This window comes from Oncorhynchus gorbuscha, linkage group LG25 (genome assembly GCF_021184085.1).
Source record: "Oncorhynchus gorbuscha isolate QuinsamMale2020 ecotype Even-year linkage group LG25, OgorEven_v1.0, whole genome shotgun sequence".
Taxonomy (NCBI): Eukaryota; Metazoa; Chordata; class Actinopteri; order Salmoniformes; family Salmonidae; genus Oncorhynchus; species Oncorhynchus gorbuscha.
In genome coordinates this window covers 13,096,075-13,117,605 of record NC_060197.1, presented here as the reverse complement: position 1 = coordinate 13,117,605, position 21,531 = coordinate 13,096,075, and the positions used below count along the sequence as shown (strand labels likewise).

The window sequence follows — 21,531 nt, the reverse complement described above, 5'->3', positions numbered from 1 at the left end:
GTTCATATTCGGAAATCAGTCAATTGAAATCAATTCATTAGGCCATAATCTATGGATGTCACATAAGTGGGCAGAGGCACAGCCATGGGTGGGCCTGGGAGGGCATAGGCCCATCCCCTTGGAAGCCAGGTCCACCCACTAGGGAGCCAGGCACAGCCAATTAGAATGATTATTCCCCACAAAAGGGCATTATTACAGACAGAACTACTCCTGAGTTTCATCAGCTGCACGAGTGGCTGGTCTCAGATGATCCCGCAGGTGAATCCGGATGTAGAGGTCCTGGGCTGGCATGGTTGTGAGGTCAGTTGGAGATACTGCCAAATTCTCTAAAACAATGTTGGAAGCGGCTTATGGTAGAGAAATTAACATTACACTCTCTGGCAACAGCTCTGGTGGACATTCCTGTAATCAACATGCCAATTGCATACTCCCTCAAAACTTGAGACATCTGTAGCATTGTATTGTGGGACAAAACTGCACATTTTAGAGTGGCCTTTTATTGTCCCCAGCACAAAGTGCAACCAACACTTTATATGTTGCGTTTATATTTTTGTTCAGTATATTTAATACAATTCATCCATTTGAGGCGAAATGTTCCATATTATTTCATTGTGATATACACCTGGGATGCAGTTTTTCACTACAGTCTAATACAAAACATTGGCTTGGCTGCATTTGTCAGAGGAAAAGGTTTTTGGGAGATTTCAAGCTTAAATAACTTCTCTAATCTAAAACCATTATCATCAGAGGTACACAGTGTGAGCAAAGCAGCTTTTCCTCTGGACTGCATTTAGCAAGTCTCTCTCTGTCCCAGGCCCTTAGACTGAGTTAACCCCCCCCTCCAATATTCCGGAGTAGCACATCTCTCCTCTGGAATTTCAGAAAGTGTTTTGTCTAGCAGACCGAGCTTCACGACGTCGAGACGGCTTTTATACAAGAAACAGAGATGGAACTGCACAACCAGACATCCCCTAAAACAAACCAGTTTTCTGATCCGAGGGGAGAAGGAAGGAAGTAAAGGGGCAGTGTGGACTGGGTAGCAGATGTAAGGGCCTCACCTCCTCACTACGACATTCTCTAAATTGTGTTGTGATTACTTTAAACCATCAGAGAGAGTAAGAGAGAGGGGGGGGGGGGGACTTATGTTGGACGGACACTGTTTTATTCAGATAGACTGTGTTGACACAGCTGTGGAGAATCCCAGATAAAACAGCAGCAGCTCAGGAACCAGATGCTCTCAGTGGTGTTTGTCTGTACTCAGACAGAATGTCACCTTTAATTCACAGAGTGAGTGGAGACCAGAAATGTGGTCAACAGTCTAGCTAGGAGCGTAGAGCGCTACAGTATCAGATACCGTAGATGGTGAGATGAGACAGAGGGGTTAAGGGGTAGTGGGGTCTAGACTGCTAAACACAGGTGTGGGTAGCAGTTATAGGGAGTAGGGTAAGGGTTTGGGGACCGATACACGTGATATAACGAGCTATTTGTCTGTAAAGACCTGGCTGTTATGATATAATGACCCCAGAGATGTAATATAATGGGTACACAGTAGAGCGATTAATTAGGGCCGATTTCAAGTTTTCGCAACAATCGATAATCGGCCTTTTTGGACACCGATTATGGCCGATTACATTGCAATCGGCGAGGAAACGGCGTGGCAGGCTGACCACCTGTTACGCGAGTGCAGCATCAAAAGGACCTTGTGGCTGCAAGTAGTCAAGTTAAGTTACTAGCTAGCATTAAACCTATTTCATTAAAAAATCTATCAATCTTCACATAATCACTAGTTAACTACACATGGTCCTGCTTTGCATGTAACCAATGCAGTGCCTGTTAATTTATCATCAAATGATGATTTGACAAAAGCGCATTTGCGAAAATAGTACCATCGTTGCACAAATGTACCTAACCATAAACATCAATTCCTTTCTTAGAATCAATACACAGAAGTATTTTTTGTTTTTTAAATCTCCATATTTAGTTAAAAGACATTCATGTTAGCAGGCATTATTAATTAGGGAAATTCTCTTCTCTTGCGTTCAATGCAAGCAGAGTCCCGGTATATGCAACAGTTTGGACCACCTAATTTGCCAGGATTTTACATAATTCTGACATAACATTGAAGGTTGTGCAATATAACAGAAATATTTAGACTTAGGGTTGCCACCCATTTGATAAAATACGGTTCCGTATTTCACTGAAAGAATAAACATTTAGTTTTTTCAAAATGATAGTTTCCAGATTTGACCATATTAATGACCAAAGGCTTGTATTTCTGTGTTTATTATGTTATTATTAAGTTTATGACATGATGTTTGATAGAGCAGTCTGATTGACCGGTGGTATGTAGCAGCAGGCTCGTAAGCATTCATACAAACAGTACTTTACTGCGTTTGCCAACAGCTCTTAGCAATGCTTCCAGCACAGCGATGTTTATGACTTCAAGCCTATCAACTCCCGAGATTAGGGTGGCAATACTAAAGTACCTATAAGAACATCCAATAGTCAAAAGTATATGAAATACAAATGGTATAGAGTGAAATATTTTACTCGTCATAATTCCTGTAATAACTACAACCTAAAACTTCTTAAAAGGGAATATTGAAGACTCATGTTAAAAGGAACCACCAGCTTTCATATGTTCTCATGTTCTGAGCAAGGAACTTAAACATTTATTTAACTTGGCACATACTGCACTTTTACTTTCTTCTCCAACACTGTGTTTTTGCATTATTTAAACCAAATTGAACATGTTTCATTATTTATTTGAGACTAAAGAGATTTTATTTATGTATTATATTAAGTTAAAATAAGTGTTTCTTCATTGTTCATTCAGTATTGTTGTAATTGTCAGTATTACAAATATATGCATAAATATCGACCGAGTAATCGGTATCTGCTTTTTTTTGGTCCTCCAATAACCGGTATCGGTGTTGAAAATTTCTAAACGGTCCACCTCTAATACACAGCATACACTGGTGCATTATAACGATGTTCATAGTTGACTAGCCACAATGACTAGTGCAATGTTTGGGTGACTATGAGTCATGCCACGAGCCCAATGTTTTTCCCTGACCTGAAAACGTCACCTGACAAGGAAAAACTGGGCCCTAGCTACAGCCTACATAACCCTAACTACATCAGTGGAATCCATAAAGAGTTCAATGAGGCTGTTTAAGCTTCTCTGGGTATCCTGCATAGCATCACACGCTTTATTTAGTCTCACCTCTGCACTAAGTGCCTGCATGCATTTTGAAGTGCTGGCCTTGTAAAACATTAAAAGCTTTCTGTGGGAATGTCTGTCAATGCTCACTACATTATAGGGTCTGTCCAGCATGGGGAGGTGAAATGGGGATGTATGTGTGTGTGAGAGAGAGAGAGAGAGAGAGAGAGAGAGAGAGAGAGAGAAGTGCTAACTAACAGAAAATATTAACATTCAAGGCATTCTCATTGAAAATGTAGTTAATTAAAAATCGGCAGAATAAACAATTTACAGATTTTTCATGCACGCACAAAACCTGTGTATATATGTGTGTATGCGTACATACGTACGCGTGTCTATAAAAGTACAGTAGCCTTTACCTTTGGGATGGCCAGTTTCTCTCTCTCTGGCCAGTCCTCGGAGTCGGAGCAGGTGTGTGTGTCGCTGAGTGCCTGCAGAGGGTTGATTCGCGGCCGGTGCAGCGGCTGCAAACTGATCTGGGTACTGAGCAGGTTACTGACAGCCCGCAGGGAACTGCAGGTGTTGGGGGGCAGAGAGGGGTCTGCCAGCAGGTCTGAGATCAATCCATGGGCTTCCCCCATCACCGCTATGTCCACCACCACACCGGTACCCGACGACTTGAGGAAGAGAGAAGGAGAGAGGGAGAGAGGGGGGTGGGGTGGGGGGGGGGGGAGAGAGAGAGGGGGAAGGAGAAGGGACAAGAAGCAAGGGAGTGTAGGGGAGAGAAAGATGGTGAAAGAGAGTCATTTGGCGCATCTCCTGTTCAGGAAAGCTGACGTGGTGCAAAGGTGACGCTATCACTATGCTAGGCAGACGTCACCGCATGCTGACGCACACCGATTCTGCCTCTGCCCTGATACGTACTGTACCTGTGTGTGTGGGGGGGGTTGCAGAGGAGGAGAGACAGAGAGGGCCAACAATGAGTTTAAGAGAGAGGGGGGGAGGGGAGAAATATGAAAGGGAGTAAGGGGAGAAGGGGGGGACATGATATCCTCCTTTAACTAATTGAATCTCTCAGAGTGTCAGAGAAAACACAACCAGTGGTTAAGGAGGAAGGCTGTCTGAATCTTTGTGATTCATCCTGCCATTCCTTGGAATCCACATTCATCCCATACATATCCCAGGACAGTGTGTGTGTGCGCGTGCGTGCGTCTGTGTCACTCCAGCTCCCATTGAAAACTGGGTATTGGCAAGGTCATGATAGAATAGACAAGACTAGTGGTTGCTGTGGCAACAGACTAGCTTCTGTGGGTCACACACACACACTAAACAAGCTGTTTGTGACAGGGGCCTCTATGTTTCGGCAGCCAGATGCATCCACTCTGATATCTGACATTAAAGCAGACAGGAAGCCATGTCGGGGAGACAGTTTCACAGCAGGACACTGCTCTTCAATGGGATGTCTTTGCGTCTGCAACACGTTATCCATTTTGGAGTCCGTGGAGGTGGGATCTTGCCAGTGTAAAGCCGGAACTAACAAAGACAGCTATAGCTCAATACAAAACTACTGCTCAACACACAGAGACACATATAAAGAAAAGGCATAGAACATTCAGACCAAAAGCCAGGCTACCATTCTAGTGCTAGCACTAGTAAAAAAAAAATATTTAGATACTGTAGATCTCGTATTAAGATGATGGAAGAGCAGCTGACATTGTTTAGTCTCTAAGGAATGGAAGCAGCTAATCTTATCCAAGACAACTCTTAACTCCATACGAATCCATACAGCTGTGTGTTCTGAGTCACACACACACGCACGCGCACACACACACACACACACACACACACACGCACGCACACACACACACACACACACACACACACACACACACACACACACACACACACACACACACACACACACACACACACACACACACACACACACACACACACACACCGTTTTTTTAATCGCTTTGGTGCAAGTTTGTGGTACATTTTCACAACTCTTAGCACAAAACTCAAAACAGATCAACAACCTTTTTTTTCCTTCTAAAAGTACAAAACAAAAAATTATACAGTCATCTTTTCGCCAGACTTAGTGTTTCATCTAGAAATACATGTTCATACAATGCTCACATTACTTTTATGACTCTTCTCTTTTGTTAAAATGCATTTTACTATTACTTATTAAGGGGCTTTCACACCAAATTGGTTTGATGTGTTTTAAACTTTAAACAAATATATATCTTAGTTTTGTTGGTTTGGACTGGTGTGAGAACTATCCACACTCGGGAGCGCACTAAACTACGCACCGTGGTCCACTCCAAAAGGGTTGTCTCGGTCCGATTCAATTCGTACGGTGGTGCGGTTCACTGTAGTTGACAACGCAGTCTGGACCAAACACAGGATAAGAACCAAAGTTCCGCATTATTATTGGTTGTTTGACTGCGAGCATTTGATGAAATACACACATCATAAATTGAGATCTCTGAAACATTCTGCTAATGGCAGGGCATTTGATGAAATACACACATCATAAATTGAGATCTCTGAAACATTCTGCTAATGGCAGGGCATTTGATGAAATACACACATCATAAATTGAGATCTCTGAAACATTCTGCTAATGGCAGGGCATTTGATGAAATACACACATCATAAATTGAGATCTCTGAAACATTCTGCTAATGGCAGGGCATTTGATGAAATACACACATCATAAATTGAGATCTCTGAAACATTCTGCTAATGGCAGGGCATTTGATGAAATACACACATCATAAATTGAGATCTCTGAAACATTCTGCTTATGGCAGGGCATTTGATGAAATACACACATCATAAATTGAGATCTCTGAAACATTCTGCTTATGGCAGGGCATTTGATGAAATACACACATCATAAATTGAGATCTCTGAAACATTCTGCTAATGGCAGGGCATTTGATGAAATACACACATCATAAATTGAGATCTCTGAAACATTCTGCTAATGGCAGGGCATTTGATGAAATACACACATCATAAATTGAGATCTCTGAAACATTCTGCTTATGGCAGGGCATTTGATGAAATACACACATCATAAATTGAGATCTCTGAAACATTCTGCTTATGGCAGGGCATTTGATGAAATACACACATCATAAATTGAGATCTCTGAAACATTCTGCTAATGGCAGGGCATTTGATGAAATACACACATCATAAATTGAGATCTCTGAAACATTCTGCTAATGGCAGGGCATTTGATGAAATACACACATCATAAATTGAGATCTCATTCTGCTAAAGGGCATTCTGATGAAATACTAAATTGAGATCTCTGAAACATTCTGCTAATGGCAGGGCATTTGATGAAATACACACATCATAAATTGAGATCTCTAAAACATTCTGCTAATGGCAGGGCATTTGATGAAATACACACATCATAAATTGAGATCTCTAAAACATTCTGCTAATGGCAGGGCATTTGATGAAATACACACATCATAAATTGAGATCTCTGAAACATTCTGCTTATGGCAGGGCATTTGATGAAATACACACATCATAAATTGAGATCTCTAAAACATTCTGCTTATGGCAGGGCATTTGATGAAATACACACATCATAAATTGAGATCTCTAAAACATTCTGCTTATGGCAGGGCATTTGATGAAATACACACATCATAAATTGAGATCTCTGAAACATTCTGCTTATGGCAGGGCATTTGATGAAATACACACATCATAAATTGAGATCTCTGAAACATTCTGCTTATGGCAGGGCATTTGATGAAATACACACATAAATTGAGATCATAAAGGGCATTTGATGAAATCTCATAAAAGATCTCTGAAACATTCTGCTTATGGCAGGGCATTTGATGAAATACACACATCATAAATTGAGATCTCTAAAACATTCTACTTATGGCAGGGCATTTGATGAAATACACACATCATAAATTGAGATCTCTGAAACATTCTGCTAATGGCAGGGCATTTGATGAAATACACACATCATAAATTGAGATCTCTGAAACATTCTGCTAATGGCAGGGCATTTGATGAAATACACACATCATAAATTGAGATCTCTAAAACATTCTGCTAATGGCAGGGCATTTGATGAAATACACACATCATAAATTGAGATCTCTGAAACATTCTGCTTATGGCAGGGCATTTGATGAAATACACACATCATAAATTGAGATCTCTAAAACATTCTGCTTATGGCAGGGCATTTGATGAAATACACACATCATAAATTGAGATCTCTGAAACATTCTGCTAATGGCAGGGCATTTGATGAAATACACATAAATTGAGATCAAACATCATAAATTGAGATCTCTGAAACATTCTGCTAATGGCAGGGCATTTGATGAAATACACACATCATAAATTGAGATCTCTAAAACATTCTGCTAATGGCAGGGCATTTGATGAAATACACACATCATAAATTGAGATTTGATGAAATACACACATCATAAATTGAGATCTCTGAAACATTCTGCTTATGGCAGGGCATTTGATGAAATACACACATCATAAATTGAGATCTCTGAAACATTCTGCTAATGGCAGGGCATTTGATGAAATACACACATCATAAATTGAGATCTCTGAAACATTCTGCTAATGGCATTTGGCATTTGAGATCTCTGAAATACACACATCATCATAAATTGAGATCTCTGAAACATTCTGCTTATGGCAGGGCATTTGATGAAATACACACATCATAAATTGAGATCTCTGAAACATTCTGCTAATGGCAGGGCATTTGATGAAATACACACATCATAAATTGAGATCTCTGAAACATTCTGCTTATGGCAGGGCATTTGATGAAATACACACATCATAAATTGAGATCTCTAAAACATTCTGCTTATGGCAGGGCATTTGATGAAATACACACATCATAAATTGAGATCTCTAAAACATTCTACTTATGGCAGGGCATTTGATGAAATACACACATCATAAATTGAGATCTCTGAAACATTCTGCTAATACACACATCATAAATTGAGATCTCTGAAACATTCTGCTAATGGCAGGGCATTTGATGAAATACACACATCATAAATTGAGATCTCTGAAACATTCTGCTAATGGCAGGGCATTTGATGAAATACACACATCATAAATTGAGATCTCTGAAACATTCTGCTTATGGCAGGGCATTTGATGAAATACACACATCATAAATTGAGATCTCTGAAACATTCTGCTAATGGCAGGGCATTTGATGAAATACACATATCATAAATTGAGATCTCTGAAACATTCTGCTAATGGCAGGGCATTTGATGAAATACACACATCATAAATTGAGATCTCTGAAACATTCTGCTTATGGCAGGGCATTTGTGAGCGCAGATTCTTACTACAGATTTTGAGAGCTACATAATGAAAATGTATGTTTAGGAGAAACAAGTATGATACATACTCAAATGTACTACTATGATGATGACTAGGATTTGACTTCAAAGTAAATACTAAAAAGATCAGCGATGTGCTGGATGTAACAAATCAAACCACAGTTTATTGGTCACATACACAGACTAGCAGATTGCAGTAGGTGCAGCGAAACGCTCGGTGTTTCCAGCTCCTACAGTGTAGTAATACAACATCAACCACAAGAAAATAGTTTTATCTCCTATACAGTAAACATGTATCCAAAGTATAGCATGCTTTAATAAAATTGCATTGGCTAATGCAGTACTGTAATATATACCATTTACGTAGAGCAGACAGTTCTACCCAAATTGACAACAGTCCACACATTTTGGTATGTGACGCCATTGGGAATCGAACGAACAATTATGGTGTTGTTAGTGAATGAACTGAGCAGGACCACTACCTGCCATCCTCATGAGTGTACCACCCTCCTTTATTTAACTAGGCAAATCAGTTAAGAACAAATTCCTAGTTACAATGATGGCCTATCAGGGAACAATGGGTTAACTGCCTTGTTCAGGGACAGAACGCTCTAACCACTAGGCTACCTGCCGCCCCATGAATGAGGAATGGAATGATATCAATTCAAACCTACAGTATGTCAGGCTTGGATTCGCCATGCCAAAAGGTTTTTGCCCAGGTGCATAAACAATGAGGATATTTACTGTGATTTCCATGAGAACCTATGGCCAAATGCTCAAGACGACTTGTTGCAAACTAACGCCTGCTAAATATGATGTTCCTTTCATCTGATAACATTGCGACATATAATGTCTTCAATGATCACACATGGGATATCCATTTTGGAGATGTGATGTTCAGTCAATAATGGGCAGTGCTAGTGTATTGCCTAATGTGAAAACAGTGTAATGTACTTTCATTTACAGTACTGTAACATACTACATTCAAAGGGTCATTTTTTTGCTATTGGATGAACTGGTTGTTAAAATAACTACATTGAGAAGATATCATTATGCTGTGTTTTGGTGATGAATCCTATGTGCTCGTTCATATTTCACAGAAAACAGAAACAAATATTTTGAATCAATGCTGGTGTGACGAAAGATGTCGACAATCAAAATGAACGCACAATGAGAGGGTTTGAATGTAAGACGGGCTGCGTTACAAGTGCTACCTCTTTGGAGTTTAGAACAATAACCACATATAGTACCAAAGCGATGGAAGAAACGATGATTGCCACGACATAGCACGGCCTCCCGTGTCTTTCCACGTTGACAACAAAACAACTGTAGTCAACGTAGCACTGTATTGTTCTTAAGGGGATAATACACTCCAGCTAGTTGTGATCACAGTAGATTAAAAATAAATCATAATAATGTATTTAACGGCGCAAACCCTTCCCTAACCCAGACTGCATTGGGCCAATTGTGCACCGCCCTATGAGGCTCATGATCACGGCCCAGTTGTGATACAGCCCGGGATCAAACCAGGGTCGGTAGCGATGCCTCTAGCACTGACATGCAGAGTGCCTTAGATGGCTGCGCCACTCAGGAGCCCCGGGAGTAAGAGAGTAGTGGAGTCACTGGAGACTGGACTAAACTGACACATCATAACAGTACACTGTTAAAAGAGTACTGATCATTGCTGTCTGGAACATCTCCCGCTTTGTGACCATGCCTCTGTTGCTGTGTGTGTGTGTGTGTGTGTGTGTGTGTGTGTGTGTGTGTGTGTGTGTGTGTGTGTGTGTGTGTGTGTGTGTGTGTGTGTGTGTGTGTGTGTGTGTGTGTGTGTGTGTGTGTGTGTGTGTGTGTGTGTGTGTGTGTGTGTGTGTGTGTGTGTGTGTGTGTGTGTGTGTGACTGCTCTAACTCCTACAGAGGTGATAATTGTATAAATAACCTAGGGAGTGATGGGAGATGCTGAGAGCAGCCTGGATAGCAGTGACCATCTCAATCACACAGGGACAGTAGAGGGAGTCACAATAACACAACATGACAACTCCACAGCAACCTGTGCACCGCCCAATGAGTGTTGGTGAGACATTCAGTGGAAGAATGGAAGAGCTGGTGTCTTATGTCGAAACCCCCTGTATCCGTCACTTGTGCAATCTGAGGGCCCACGAAGCAACATCTCATGCTTGGACCGAGGGTTGTGGAACTCTGTTCTATATATCACAAATAAGACAAGAGGGACAGATGGAGTTTTTTCTTGTTTCAGACGTTAGACAAATCCTTACAATAAATCCATGTTGAGTTTCCGATCAATAATCAATGGAGCAAAGACCCACATACCACTGTGTGTGTGTGTGTGTGTGTGTCCTCTCTGTGCGTGCCTGAGACCACCCGACAGCAGGTTAAAACAGAAACAACTCAAAGGGTAACAGTTTAGGCCGGGGGTATTCAACTCTTACCCTACGAGGTCCAGAGCCTGCTGGTTTTCTGTTCTACCTGATAATTCATTGCACACACCTGGTATCCCAGGTGGGTCTAAATCAGTCCCTGATTAGAGGGGAACAATAAAAAAAGGTCCAGAGTTGAGTTTGAGGTGTTTAGGCATTCATTCCGATTGGTTAAGGTTAGGGCTATGGTTTGGGGAAGACTTAAAACAAATCATTAAAAACAATGTGCTATTACCAGGAACACACGCACATGCACACAAACACAGTGGTATGTGGGTAGCATCTCTCTGCTCAATTGATTCGGGCTGCCGAGTGGTGCAGCGGTCTAAGGCACTTGCATCTCAGTGCTTGAGGAATTACTACAGACACCCTGGCCGTGATTGGGAGTCGCATTGGGCGGTGCAAAATTGACCCAGCGTCATCTGGGTTTAGCCGGTGTAGGCTGCCATTGTAAATAAGAATTTGTTCTTAACTGACTTACCTAGTCAAATAAAGGAAAAGAAATGTTAAGTATTCTCACGTCTTGCTAGAACATTGTGAACTGCAGTGGCACAGCAAGCTCCAGCATCATAAGTTTGCACCCAGTGCTGGGCAATCGCTTTTAATATTTTCTGTGAGTGTGGAGGAAGGCATATATCGACGTTTTCAAATGTCCGAAATGGAAGTTTATTTCTAGTGATCAGGCTGCTCTCCAATCTTCCTGCCCCCCCTACAGCTCTTTTCCTTTAAAAAAATAGTATTTACTATCTTGTCTCATCACTACAACTCCCGTACGTGCTCGGGAGAGACGAAGGTCGAAAGTCATGTGTCCTCCGATACACAACCCAACCAAGCCGCATTGCTTCTTAACACAGAACGCATCCAACCTGGAATCCAGCCGCACCAATGTGTCGGAGGAACACCGTGCGCCTAGCGACCTGGTCAGCGCGCACTGCGTCCGGCCCGCCACAGGAGTCGCTGGTAGGATATCCCTACCGGCAAAACCCTCCCAAACCCGGACGACGCTAGGCCAATTGTGCGTTGCCCCACGGACCTCCCAGTCGCGGCCGGCTGCGACAGAGCCCAGAGTCTCTGGGGGCACAGCTAGCGCTGCGATGCAGTGCCCTGGACCACTGCTCCACCTGGGAGGCCCTCGCTCTGTTCCTTTTACTTCTCTTTCTTTTCAGTCCCGTTCCTCTCCTCTCTACTCTCTGTTTCCGGTCTGTACCCGTACCGGCAGACGTGTTAAGTGTTAGGGGGGAAACGGTTTAGTTTAGGAAAGGCACGCCCACAGCAATAGGCTAAGCTCTTGGATGTCGATTAAGGCAGCCCCCCCCCCCCACACCTCTCTGATTCAGAGGGGTTGGGTTGAATGCAGACGTCACATTTCAGTTGAATGCATTCAGCTGTACAACTGACTAGGCTATCCCCCTTTCCTTTACTGTACAGAGCAAAGCTGGAATTACTGTAAGCAACATCATTAGAATCAGCTGCAAGCACCAATAATCACTCTCCGCAGACCTGGGCAATAACAGACACAAAAACACAGACACACACATTCACACACACTCCCCCTAACAGCCTTGGTAAATTACACAGTGCTCAAGTCAAGCGTCACAACATTGGTATTTGGTATTTCCATCCCTGAATTACTGCAAAAAACACAAACTGTAGAGTTTCTTTCTGACCACTGATTCTTCTGGAACTTTTTTTCACACCTTTGCAACTGAGAGGAGAGTTTTTTTACCATTCATATTTCATAGTAGAGCCATTTCAACCAGGGAATCTGGGAAAGTACATAGCCACAATAAACTGTGCTTCATAGGGTAAATCTCAATTGTCTAAAGTGGCATCTTTTCCATATCTACGTTCCTTCCTACAGAGGTTGGATTTTAATGTTACCTAATATTGTCACAGCAAAATAAATCCTGCAACAACCGGATTTTAACGTGTCGTCTATAAATGTTGCTTGATTGGTGGATAGGCTATGCCAAAAGTATGAAAAGGCCAATACTGTTAATATAACCGTTGTCACGATCGTCGTAGTGAGCGGACCAAGGCGCAGCGTGAGTATAGTTCCACATATTTTTAATCTCCGTGAAACAAACAAAACATTAAAAGACACAAGGAAACGTGACGTCACGACGTGCACACAGGCAACTAAACACAAACAATATCCTACCAAACACAGGTGGGGAAATGGCTACCTAAATAAGATCCCCAAATCAGAGGCAACGATAAACAGCTGCCTCTAATTGGGAACCATATTAGCACCAACATAGAAATAGACATACTAGAACACCCCCATAGTCACGCCCTGACCTACTACACCATAGGGCGTGACAACCGTGTCTTAGTGTGGGTTTTCATAGAATTTATGTAATTTATGTCTACGTGTGTCTGTGTGTTTCATCACAGGCTTCAGGGTTAGATGTGGCCAAACATAAGAGAGCTGACAGTGACTCTATATTGAGTGATTTATTTTGAGCGTGAGCGAGAGGAGAGAGGGTAAGTGGACGGGAGACCTTGCAACTCCTTTGTGTGGGAGGCTTCCGCTTGCTCCATCTCTCTCCCCTCTCATGTCTCTGTCGGCCTCCAATAATGCTCTCTCTTAGTACTCGGTAAACAGAGCAGCATCATAAACAACCGACCGCAGCAGAGCACAGGACGGACATTTCCCACATTCTCAGGTCAAACTGCTGTGTGATCAGATGAGATACCAGATAAATAAATACACAGACACACATGAACATGCATGGACACAGCCAGGGCAGTACACACACACACACACACACACACACACACACACACACACACACACACACACACACACACACACACACACACACACACACACACACACACACACACACACACACACACACACACACACACACACACACACACACACACACACACACACACACACACACACACACACACACACTCTTTCTCGCTCTCTTTAGCAGTGGCACACACACACACACACACACACTCTTTCTCGCTCTCTTTAGCAGTGGCACACACACAGATTCAGAAACCGCACTTTGGAGATGTGTTATAGCAGTTACAGAGAGTTTAAACAGGAATAGACACCAGTGTCCCACTCCTATACAGAAACTCTTATGTAATCAGTACAAATGATTCATCATGACCATCTTGTTTACTTAAACACCTCGTATTAACTCCTCAAACACTGGAACCCTGATGACTGACTCACCAAACAGATCTAACAGCAATGCAGAAAGAGAGAGCTAATAGATTCCTCAAAGTAGCCTGATGCTCTGATAGATGTGGACCAGCTAGGGTATGGGCCCCAATTGGCACCCTATTCCCACTGTAATGCACTACTTTCGACTAGAGCCTTATAGGCCCTGGTCAAAAGTAGTGCACTACATAGGGAATAGGGTACCATTTGAGACGCAGCCTCTCTCTATTGCTGTGCGAAATCAGCTCAACCTGAACAAAACCCATTAGAGTTCTCTTCACTCAGGTCTTTACGACATCCTGTGGTTGTGACATTCAACCATTACCTGGCAGTAATGGACTCTGTGTGGCTGGCTCATGTCCCTGGGAGAGAGAAGGGGGGGGGAAGATACTGTAGATAACAAGGTAGAGAGTGTGGGCCTGTGTGTATCTTCTTTACGTGAGTACCTGTGTATTTAGGCCAAGCAAGTGATAGTGGGAGCCGTTGTAGCGGAGACAGAGGTCAGGGAGTGGAGAAGTATTGATCTTGATGGGTTTAAAGACCGATCGCAAACAGACCAAGAACACAGAGAGGAGTCATTGAATGTTCGCACACACACACACACACACACACACACACACACACACACACACACACACACACACACACACACACACACACACACACACACACACACACACACACACACACACACACACACACACACACACACACACACACACACACACACACACACACACACACACACACACACACAGGAGAGACCCAAGGGAACAGGGTGTCAATATCTGTCATTGATGGAACAGCTTTAGGGTTGTAGAAGTAGTACTGTAAACCCGGACCCTTATTTCACAGTAACTACATGACCTATGTGATCTTGCATACAGGTTTAAAACTGCATATAGAGAGGGAAAAAAGCTATGCAAACTAGAGGAATCCATTTTCCAGTACACTACAGAGCAGTGTTTGTTCTTTCCATCGAAATGGGACGTGTTCTCTCTCTTCTTATTCTCATCCCTTCTTCTCCTCAGACACCGAAAGGCACATGAGACCAGTACAGGCGTAAGCACGGCTGTGTGTAATGTGTGAGTGGTTGTGTGTGTACATGCATGTATGTGTCTATGTGCACGCGTGCGTGCCTGTATGTGTGTGTGTACAGATGGTGAGTCCACAGGCAGAACTGAGTTAGCCAGGTGGGAAGTGAACAGCCCAACAGTTACAGACTGGCTGACATCCACTGCAGCACTCCACTATTACTACAGTCAACAATACACTAATACGGTATTACCCCAGTACACTACACTATTACTACAGTCAACAATACACTAATACAGTATTACCCCAGTACACTACACTATTACTACAGTCAACAATACACTAATACAGTATTACCCCAGTACACTCCACTATTACTACAGTCAACAATACACTAATACGGTATTACCCCAGTACACTACACTATTACTACAGTCAACAATACACTAATACGGTATTACCCCAGTACACTACACTATTACTACAGTCAACAATACACTAATACAGTATTACCCCAGTACACTACACTATTACTACAGTCAACAATACACTAATACAGTATTACCCCAGTACACTCCACTATTACTACAGTCAACAATACACTAATACGGTATTACCCCAGTACACTACACTATTACTACAGTCAACAATACACTAATACGGTATTACCCCAGTACTCTACTCTATTACTACAGTCAACAATACACTAATACGGTATTACCCCAGTACACTACACTATTACTACAGTCAACAATACACTAATACAGTATTACCCCAGTACTCTACTCTATTACTACAGTCAACAATACACTAATACGGTATTACCCCAGTACACTACACTATTACTACAGTCAACAATACACTAATACAGTATTACCCCAGTACTCTACTCTATTACTACAGTCAACAATACACTAATACAGTATTACCCCAGTACACTACACTATTACTACAGTCAACAATACACTAATACGGTATTACCCCAGTACACTACACTATTACTACAGTCAACAATACACTAATACAGTATTACCCCAGTACTCTACTCTATTACTACAGTCAACAATACACTAATACAGTATTACCCCAGTACACTACACTATTACTACAGTCAACAATACACTAATACGGTATTACCCCAGTACTCTACTCTATTACTACAGTCAACAATACACTAATACGGTATTACCCCAGTACACTACACTATTACTACAGTCAACAATACACTAATACGGTATTACCCCAGTACACTACACTATTACTACAGTCAACAATACACTAATACAGTATTACCCCAGTACACTACACTATTACTACAGTCAACAATACACTAATACGGTATTACCCCAGTACACTACACTATTGCTACAGTCAACAATACACTAATACGGTATTACCCCAGTACACTACACTATTGCTACAGTCAACAATACACTAATACGGTATTACCCCAGTACACTACACTATTACTACAGTCAACAATACACTAATACGGTATTACCCCAGTACACTACACTATTGCTACAGTCAACAATACACTAATACGGTATTACCCCAGTACACTACACTATTGCTACAGTCAACAATACACTAATACGGTATTACCCCAGTACACTACACTATTACTACAGTCAACAATACACTAATACGGTATTACCCCAGTACTCTACTCTATTACTACAGTCAACAATACACTAATACGGTATTACCCCAGTACACTACACTATTACTACAGTCAACAATACACTAATACGGTATTACCCCAGTACTCTACTCTATTGCTACAGTCAACAATACACTAATACGGTATTACCCCAGTACACTACACTATTACTACAGTCAACAATACACTAATACGGTATTACCCCAGTACACTACACTATTGCTACAGTCAACAATACACTAATACGGTATTACCCCAGTACACTACACTATTAGTACAGTCAACAATACACTAATACGGCATTACCCCAGTACACTACACTATTGCTACAGTCAACAATACACTAATACGGTATTACCCCAGTACACTATACTATTAGTACAGTCAACAATACACTAATACGGTATTACCCCAGTACTCTACTCTATTGCTACAGTCAACAATACACTAATACGGTATTACCCCAGTACACTACACTATTGCTACAGTCAACAATACACTAATACGGTATTACCCCAGTACACTACACTATTAGTACAGTCAACAATACACTAATACGGTATTACCCCAGTCCACTACACTATTACTACAGTCAACAATACACTAATACGGTATTACCCCAGTACACTACACTATTACTACAGTCAACAATACACTAATACGGTATTACCCCAGTACACTACACTATTAGTACAGTCAACAATACACTAATACGGTATTACCCCAGTACACTACACTATTACTACAGTCAACAATACACTAATACGGTATTACCCCAGTACATTACACTATTACTACAGTCAACAATACACTAATACGGTATTACCCCAGTACACTACACTATTAGTACAGTCAACAATACACTAATACGGTATTACCCCAGTACACTACACTATTAGTACAGTCAACAATACACTAATACGGTATTACCCCAGTACACTACACTATTAGTACAGTCAACAATACACTAATACGGTATTACCCCAGTACACTACACTATTACTACAGTCAACAATACACTAATACGGTATTACCCCAGTACATTACACTATTACTACAGTCAACAATACACTAATACGGTATTACCCCAGTACACTACACTATTACTACAGTCAACAATACACTAATACGGTATTACCCCAGTACACTACACTATTAGTACAGTCAACAATACACTAATACGGTATTACCCCAGTACACTACACTATTACTACAGTCAACAATACACTAATACGGTATTACCCCAGTACACTACACTATTACTACAGTCAACAATACACTAATACGGTATTACCCCAGTACTCTACCCTATTACTACAGTCAACAATACACTAATACGGTATTACCCCAGTACACTACACTATTACTACAGTCAACAATACACTAATACAGTATTACCCCAGTACTCTACTCTATTACTACAGTTAACAATACACTATTACGGTATTACCCCAGTACTCTACTCTATTACTACAGTTAACAATACATTAATACGGTATTACCCCACTACTCTACTCTATTACTACAGTTAACAATACACTAATACGGTATTACCCCAGTACTCTACTCTATTACTACAGTCAACAATACACTAATACGGTATTACCCCAGTACTCTACTCTATTACTACAGTTAACAATACACTAATACGGTATTACCCCAGTACTCTACTCTATTACTACAGTTAACAATACACTAATATGGTATTACCCCAGTACTCTACACTATTACTACAGTTAACAATACTCTAATACAGTATTACCACAGCACTCAAGTCTACACTATAACTACAGTAAATATTACTCTAATACAGTATTGCTACTGTCAACAATACACTAATACGGTATTACCCCAGTACTCTACACTATTGCTACAATCAACATTACTCTAATGCAGTATTACTACAGTCAACAATACTATAATACAGCATTACTACATTAATCTACCCTATTACTACAGCTAACAATACTCTAATACAGTATTACCACAGCACTCAAGTCTACACTATAGCTACAGTAAATATTACTCTAATACAGTATTACTACAGTCAACAATACTCTAAAACAGTATGATCACAGTACTCTACACCAGGGTTTTCCAACCCTGCTCCTGGAGAACTACCCTCCCTGTAGGTTTTCAATCCAACCCCAGCTGTAACGAACCCGATGCAGTTTATCAACCAGCGAAAACCTACAGGATGGTAAACAACACTCACCGTTACAGTAATACTACGGCACAACACTCACACATTCCGATAGCTACAGAACAATCGGAAGAAATGTGTCAAATAATAGAGCAATGATAAAGCTTTGTAGTAAAGTCATCCTCCGACGAAGGGTGGTTTAGCCTACTTTCAGAGGGAAGCGCATTTTATGGCTGGCGTTTTACAGGCTCCTCACCAATTGTATTATTTTGTGTTTTTTTCCCGCATTGTTTGTAACTTATTATGTACATAATGTTGATGCTACCATCTCTTATGACCGAAAAGGGCTTCTGGATATCAGAACAGCGGTTTTTCACCTCGAACTGGATGAAGATTTTTTTTTCTTTAGTGAGTCTGACGCAAAGGATATAAAGCTGCTCCCAGACAAGGCCCTGTTATTTGCATGAAGAAAAGAAGGAAATACAGGGGGTGGAGATCAGGGTGCCTTGAGAGAATTAGTTGGGGAGTGGGTAACCCGCCACTACCATCCGTTCTATTGGCCAACGTGCAGTCACCGGAGAATAAACTGGATGAGCTCCGTTCGAGACTATACTACCAACGGGACGTTAAAAACTGTAATATCTTATGTTTCACCGAGTCGTGGCTGAACGACGATATGGATAACATACAGTTGGGTTGGGTTTTCCATGCATCGGCAGGACAGAACAGCTACGTCCTGTAAGACGAGGGGTGGGGCTGTGTGTCTATTTGTCAATAACAGCTGGTGTGCGATGTCTAATATTAAGATAGTCTCGAGGTATCGCTCGCCTGAGGTAGATCACCTCATGATAAGCTGTAGACCACACTATCTACAAAGAGAGTTTTCATCTATATTTTTTGTAGCCGTCTATTTACCACCACAAACTGATACTGGCACTAAGACCCCACTCAACGAGCTGTATAAGGCCATAAGCAAACAAGACAATGCTTATCCAGAAGCGGCACTCCTAGTGGCCGGGGACTTAAATGCAGGCAAACTTAAATCTGTTTTAACTCATTTCTACCAGCATGTCACATGTGCAACCAGAGGGAAAAAAACACCAGAACACCTTTACTCCACACACAGAGACGCATACAAAGCTCTCCTTCGCCCTCCATTTTGCAAATCTGATCATAATTTTATCCTCCTGATTCCTGCTTACTAGCAAAAACTAAATCAAATCAAACTTTATTTGTCACATGCGATGAATACAAGTGTAGATTTTACCGTGAAATGCTTACTTACTAGCCCTTAACCAGCAGTGCAGTTCAAGATGAGTTAAGAAAATATTTACCAAATAAACTAAAGTAAAAAATAATAACAAGTAACACAATAAAATAACAATAACAAGGCTTTATACAGGGGGTACCAGTACAGAGTCAATGTGTGGGGGTACAGGTTAGTCCAGGTCATTTGTACATGTAGGTAGGGGTGAAGTGACTATGTATAGATAATAAACAGCAAGTAGCAGCAGTGTAAAAAACAAATGGGGGGGGTTTGTCAATGTAAATAATCTGGTGGCCATTTCATTAATTGTTCAGCAGTCTTATGGCTTAGGGATAGAAGCTATAAAAATATATATATATATTTTATTGAACCTTTATTTAAATAGGCAAGTCAGTTAAGAACAAATTCTTATTTACAATGCCGGCCTACACCGGCCAAACCAGGAAGACGCTGAGCGCCGCTCTATGGTACTCCCAATCACAGCCGGTTATGACACAGCCTGGATTTGAACCAGGGTGTCTGGAGTGATGCCTCTAGCACTGAGACACAGTGCCTTTAGACTGCTACGCCACTTGGAAGCCTTTTAAGGAGCCTCTGGTCTATGACTACGTATAGGAAGAGGAGGGCCGAACGGTCCCCAATTAACATCAACGGGGCTGAAGTGGAGCAGGTCAAGAGTTAAGTTCCTTGGTGTCCACATCACCAACAAACACACCAAGACAGTCGTGAAGAGGGCACGACAACATATTTTCCCCCTCAGGAGATCGAAAAGATTTGGCATGGTCCCCAGATGCTCAAAAGGTTCTACAGCTGCACCATCAAGAGCATCCTGACTGGTTGCATCACCGCCTGGTATGGCAACTGCTCGGCATCTGACCGTAAGGCGCTACAGAGGGTAGTGCGTAAGGCCCAGTACATCAGTACATCACTGCAAATAAGCATTTCAAATAAGCATTTCACACATGTGACAAATTAAATTTGACATTGTTCTATGTTCATTTAAACACTTTCTTTTACCGGAGATTTGAACTCACAATCCATAATCACTTTGATAAATAAAATAGTTTTTCTTGAGTTTACTTTTAACAAAGCTGAAATTCACTTTGAAATATAGAAATACAGGTGAAATCAGTTATTGACACAGACATGGTGGAGTAGCAGTAAGCTTGGAATGTTATGAACCAAGCAGCTGTGTGTTCAAATCCCAGGTGAGGATGTGTTGAATAATCATTTGTCTGTACATTAAA

General features: G+C 41.5%; 1 protein-coding gene across 2 annotated transcripts in view; it reads right to left on the bottom strand.

Moving 5' to 3' along the window:
- Positions 1 to 21,531, bottom strand: part of LOC124014373 (cGMP-inhibited 3',5'-cyclic phosphodiesterase A-like) — an 86,276-nt gene that overhangs the window by 21,171 nt on the left and 43,574 nt on the right. For both annotated transcript variants that reach the window (XM_046329276.1, XM_046329277.1), the window contains one exon: positions 3,583 to 3,840. In XM_046329276.1, coding sequence (XP_046185232.1) covers positions 3,583 to 3,840 — 258 coding nt within the window. The remainder of the gene's footprint in view (positions 1 to 3,582; positions 3,841 to 21,531) is intronic.